General features: G+C 39.4%; 1 protein-coding gene across 1 annotated transcript; it reads right to left on the bottom strand.

Moving 5' to 3' along the window:
- Nucleotides 1-1451: 1451 nt before the first annotated feature.
- LOC115014274 (uncharacterized) lies at nt 1452-2109 on the bottom strand (the record flags this gene model as incomplete). The annotated part of the gene is given in 2 exon segments (XM_029440995.1): nt 1452-1506; nt 1508-2109. Coding segments are annotated over 2 exon segments (657 nt in total), but the record flags the coding sequence as incomplete, so codon positions are not given.
- Between the last annotated feature and the right edge of the window lie 3902 nt (nt 2110-6011).

The raw sequence follows: 6011 nt of genomic DNA, 5'->3' as shown, positions 1-6011 counted from the left end.
ATAAACTCCCGAATGTAACTGTTGATGCTCCGCTCTGTGCGATTCCTGCAGCAAAGAATGTTCAAACCATCGGAGAACTTCAAGCCTGAAATATCAGCTCAACGCAAAGCACTTAGCAGCTAGCTCGGAGCTAGCTAGCACCGCCGCTGATGTTAAAGTGAGCCACCCGTCTCGTCATCCGTCTCGTCATACATCTCGATCAGGCGTTCAGACGCAGAATGAGTCGGTCTATCTGAGACACATTAACAACTCCATCGCGAAATTGCAATGGATTACAATGGATTGCAGATGGTAGAGAACAGGAGGTTAACTGAGGCTTTACAGATGGCGTCAAATTACACAACTTTTAAGCCGCCACAACATAGGCTATTGTTTATTGTGCAATGAAAGATGTAATGCCCGATTTGAAATTTGTCAAACTGTTGGTCTGTGTTGTGTAAGATAATTGTGGCATACAATATATTGGAGAAAGAGTATTGAAATAAAAGACAACTTGACCGGTTTATAATGCCTACTCATTGATTCACTCATCTTCCAAAATCCATTTGAATATTTTGAAATGCTTCTCACAACAAATATTGATATATGCGATAAATTTAGATTAATTAATCACAAAGCTTGTAATTAATTAGATTATTTTTTTTAATTAATTTTATGTTACCATCTTTAGATGCCCATGTCACTTCTGTCGAGGATTGCTGCATTCCTTGGTTTTCATCTGATGGAGAGACTATGTCAGTATCGTCCTCTGAATCATCTTCATCGTAGGAAAATTCATAATCCAGATCGTCAATAGTATTGTCAAATCAAATCAAATCAAATCAAATTTATTTGTATAGCCCAATATCACAAATTATACATTTGTCTCAGTGTGCTTTACAGACTGTACAGGTTACGACACCCTCTGTCCTTAGACCCTCGCATCGCACAAGGAAAAACTTCCTAAAAGAAACCCCAAAATTAAAGGGGGAAAAATGGAAGAAACCTCAGGGAGAGCAACTGAGGAGGGATCCCTCTCCCAGGACGGACAGACGTGCAATAGATGTCGTGTGTACAGGATAAACAACATAGTACAAATACAACATTTGACAGAAATTATGTTGTGTTGGAAAAAAAAAAAAATAGAAAGTATGGATGAATCCAGGAAAATGTCAATAAGGCTTCCCGGTGTGCAGCAGGACCAGGTCAGCAGGCGCTGTCACGATTCATGATCCTGACGTAAACTTTATCAGTGGCAACCTGCCACATGAGAGACAGACACTCCGGGGATGATACCCCGGATGGTGAGTTAGTAACATACATTTACATAAATGCATACAGATAGAGAGGGAGAAGAAGAGAGGGAGGGGAGGAGAGAGGAAGAGAAGGAAGAGAGCAGGGAGGTGTCCCCCGGCAGTCTAAGCCTATAGCAGCATAACTAGGGGCTGATCCAGGGCAAATCTGAGCCAGCCCTAACTATAAGCTTTATCAAAAAGGAAAGTCTTTAGCCTACTCTTAAATGTGGAGTGTGTCTGCCTTCCGAACACAAACTGGAAGCTGGTTCCACTGGAGAGGAGCTTGATAGCTGAAGGCTCTGGCTCCCATTGTACTCTTAGAGACTCTAGGAACCACAAGTAACCCTGCAGTCTGGGAGCGTAATGCTCTAGTTGGTTTATAAGGTACTATGAGATCTTTAAGATATGCTGGAGCCTGACCATTAATTGATTTGTAAGTCAGGAGAAGGATTTTGAATTCTATTCTGTATTTTACCGGGAGCCAGTGCAGTGCAGCTAATACAGGAGTAATATGATCCCGTTTCCTTGTTCTTGTCAATACACGTACCGCTGCATTTTGGATCAACTGAAGAGTCTTAAGCGACTTTTTGGGACAACCTGATAACAATGAGTTGCAGTAATCCAGCCTTGAAGTAACAAATGCATGGACTAGTTTTTGTGCATCATTTTGAGACAGGATGTGTCTTATTTTTGCAATGTTACGTAGATGAAAGAAGGCAGTCCTTGAGATTTGTTTTATGTGGGAGTTAAACGACAGATCTTGATCAAAGATGACGCCAAGATTCCTTACAGTGGTGCTGGAGGCCAAGTTAATGCCATCCAGAGCTTCTATGTCATTAGTTTCGGAGGCGTTTAGGGCCTCGGTCTCTGAAGGAATCTCTGTCTTTGAAACCTCTTCCTTTACATCACTATCACAGTCCCGAATCTGTGATAAAGCTTCTTCAGTTGTAAATCTAGCTAATCTTTTATTGTGTGTCTCAGAGATATGACATTACAACACTGACAAGCACAAGCGTGAGAAAGCTAACTCCTCGTTAATTCATACACACACCTGGTTCTAAATGGGTGTTCAGAGCCAGTCAATATGTAAACAAATGCAATCAAAATAAAGTGCATGAAAGAGACATGTTTTCTTTGGGTCTGAACAGTTACCTACCCATGTCAAAATGACCCGCAACATCATCTTTGTATACAAACTTTGCACCGACATTCCACTACACATCTAAGTGTTCAGATATTACACCCCAGTTCATGACCCTAAATGAGGAAAAGTCACAAAAATTTTATGTTAAATTGACCCTTAACATAATACAAGGGTTAAGTAAAATCTTGCATGTAAAATAATATTTACATAGTGATATTGCTACTTCTACTTGACTAAAAGATATGGAAACTGCTTCCATCTCTGACTATCAAATACTTGCAAGTGCACATTCCTGGTATATTACTTTGTAGTGTGAGCAGCATAATTTTACTGTTGAAGGGATAGATTGGATGTTTTGTAGTGTGGTTGTATGAGGTACATATCCACAGTCGGTGTATTACCTACAGTGGATAAAGTTTGTAGAGACGAGAGTACCGGCCCTTATCTATGCTCTCTTCAAAAACCACCTGACTCCATTGACAAAAAACAGTCATTTTACCTCGCAGAACACGGGAGCAGCTGGTCTACCGCTGCCATCATCGGTTAGTTAGTTTTCTGTGAGGTAAAATTACTGTTTTTAAAAACATTTGCAGGTGAATCTTGTACAGAAGTGGATGAACGAATCATAATGCCATTTAACGTTGATGTTCTGACTTTTCCTGGAGCTCCACCAGCAGGTTGACATTTTTGGTTTAGAGTTAAGTGTCTTGGCAACTATTGGATTTATTGACATGAAGGTTGGCATATATATATTTATGTTCCCCACTGCATGAATTGTAATAAAAAATCTAAATTCTTCCAATATTTTGGTTTATATCTGCAAAACTAATGGCATTCCCACCAACCTCAGTAGTAAATTGTGTGTAGTGCTAATTAATAAATGACATGACTGAAAGGAATATCAGACTGTTACATAAGGCTTCAAAACATTTGCTCTATAATGCTTAACTAATGCATGATACAGGCGGATTTCAGTCCTTTGCATGGAGCTTGTCCAGCGGCACAGCAGGGGTGCCAATGTCATCCGTCAACAGAGTTGAACCTTGCTCAATTTTTGCTGCAAGGCACCGCAACATAATCCGGTAAGTAGGTAAATAACACATGTACGTGTACATTCCTGCTATATAACTTTGTAACATGAACACAGTATTTCTACTGTTTACCTTGTGATTGCTGTGATGAAAAATAAAATATGATAACCAAACAATATTTTTTTTCATCTGATAAACCTTTAAACACATTAATTTTTAGATCCTATAACCAAAACAGCCCCCTGTTCTTACTGTGAGACAAGATAATATGAAACAAATCCAGCTTTAACATCAACAACAACTATAGACTTCCTTCTAACTGCCCATAGTTAAGTCTATTAGAAAAAAGAAAAAAAGGGTTTGCCTGTTTTAAGCCTTCATCCATTGGCATCACAGAAATTAAAGTTGTGTCACAGTTGCATTTTCACTCTGAATTTGCTTCACTTGTTTTAGGGGGGAAAGAATTTTTTTTTTGAGCTTGAATACAAGCAGTGCAGCTAAGATGTCAGGCACGTAGTCAGTCAGTCAGCCAAACAGTGTTATTAAGTTTTCTGCAATGCTTCAGTTCTTCATAAAACCATAATAAGGATTTGCTTTATGGATTCTCGTCAGGATGCAGAGCCATATCCTTATTACAGTTACAATTCAGCTCATTAATTTTGGGGCATTATAATAGTTACTGCTGGTGTGTGTGTGTGTGTGTGTGTGTGTGTGTGTGTGTGTGTGTGTGTGTGTCAAGCTGAGTATCACAATTTTCTTTTCAGTGTACAGATTTAGTTCTCTTCATTTATGATACCAGCTTTGTGTTGTTTGCTGTATCAATATGTAATTAGAGGCTAGGAGCCACTGCAGTCTGGACTGTGTGTGTGTGTGTGTGTGTGTGTGTGTGCGTGTGTACTGCCATGAAGTTCCTTTTAGGTGCCATCATTATACTTATGAGGTACAGCCCTCCAGCCACTGGAGAAACACTCACATATCAGATGTACACACACGTACATGCGCGCACACACACACACACACACACACACACACACACACACACACACACACACACACACACACACACACACACGGACGGTTTGCTGGTTAATGGAGCTCTTCTCTTCTTTAATGAGCGTTGTAGTCGTTCTTCTCTCTGCTGTCCCCCTCATTACCTCTCTTTCTTCACTCTCTACTTCTACTTCATCCTCTTTTCTGCTCATTTGTACCTGCACCTCCCTTTTTCTATTTTCCTTCTCTCACTTCTTTATTCTGTGTCATCTTCCTTCCGTTCATTTTTTTGTCTATGTCCTACTCTTGCCTTCTTCTTTCCTGCCTCAGTCTTTCTTTTTCTGCATTCCATGTCCTCCTCTTCTCATTTCATCAATGTCTTCCTTCCTTCTTCTCTTCACTCCTTTCCTTCTATCTTTCTTCTCTCCATTCCTCAAAAGAACAAATGGCACAATGTCACGATACCATATTGTCTCAAACATTAGTGGCAACTCAGTCATGAGCAACTTTTTCTTCATTGGCCCAGCTCATGCTCTAATTAAGATGTTGCTATCACTCTGTCCACCAACATAAATACTCACAGATAACAACATTTAGCTTGAGGTTGTTCAGTTTACCTCATGTATCTTTGGAAGGACTAATTGACTGGAGCACACTGATTAATGTACAAGTCTTTATTATGACATTAGATTAACATTTCAACAGCTACTGTGTCTCATCTTCAGCGCAATACACATGCAGTCCACTGACAGGGTGATTATGGTTCGATTGGATAATAAATACAACAGGTAGGTGATCTCATTGGACAAGTCTGCTTGTGTCTCGTAATCCACATTTAAGAACAGTGGGGTTTTTACTCTGATCATGTGACTGCTCCTGTTTCCTGACCTTTCTGAAATAGTTGTAATGATGTAGCACAATGTTAAAATAAGTGATTTTCTGGAACCTATTATGAATCATGTTTTCTGTAATTCATCATTACAACTATTTCAGAAAGGCCAGGAAACAGGAGCAGTCACATGATCAGATAGAATATTTTAGCGCCTTGAGATTGCTTTTAGCTTTGAAAGGCGCTTTACAAATACAATTTATTATTATTATTATTATTAGAATGTAAACAATCCAAAAGTTTAACCAAATCATCTAAACCGCTTCATTTGAAGGTTGAACCAAAAGTGAGCACACTTAAAATGTCACCAATGACAACCCTCATTGCACAGAAAAAAAGATTTGCAGGTATTTGATCATAAACCAAAGCATTGGACAAATTGACAAAGTCATTAGAATACAATGTCTATGAACCATGAAAAGTTGATGCACGTCCATCTGTGTTAAGATATTCCACTCCACTGTTCAATTCCAGTGAACACTTTGAACGGCTGGTGGTGCGAGGAGAAACGTCAGGAGATCAACAAAGTCAGAGGGATTCTTCATCTGAGGATCAGGAATGTCTCCACATTTAATGTCCATTCAGAATGTGGTGGAACAACCGTCAACAACCATCCCTACAATTTGGATATTGGTAATGTATAGTGGCTAAAACTCTCACGGGTGTTTTGAAAATCATTAATG

This window comes from Cottoperca gobio, chromosome 10, assembly GCF_900634415.1.
Source record: "Cottoperca gobio chromosome 10, fCotGob3.1, whole genome shotgun sequence".
NCBI classification, from domain to species: Eukaryota; Metazoa; Chordata; class Actinopteri; order Perciformes; family Bovichtidae; genus Cottoperca; species Cottoperca gobio.
The sequence above is the reverse complement of the archived record's forward strand: the minus strand, read 5'-3'. Positions and strand labels throughout refer to the sequence as shown.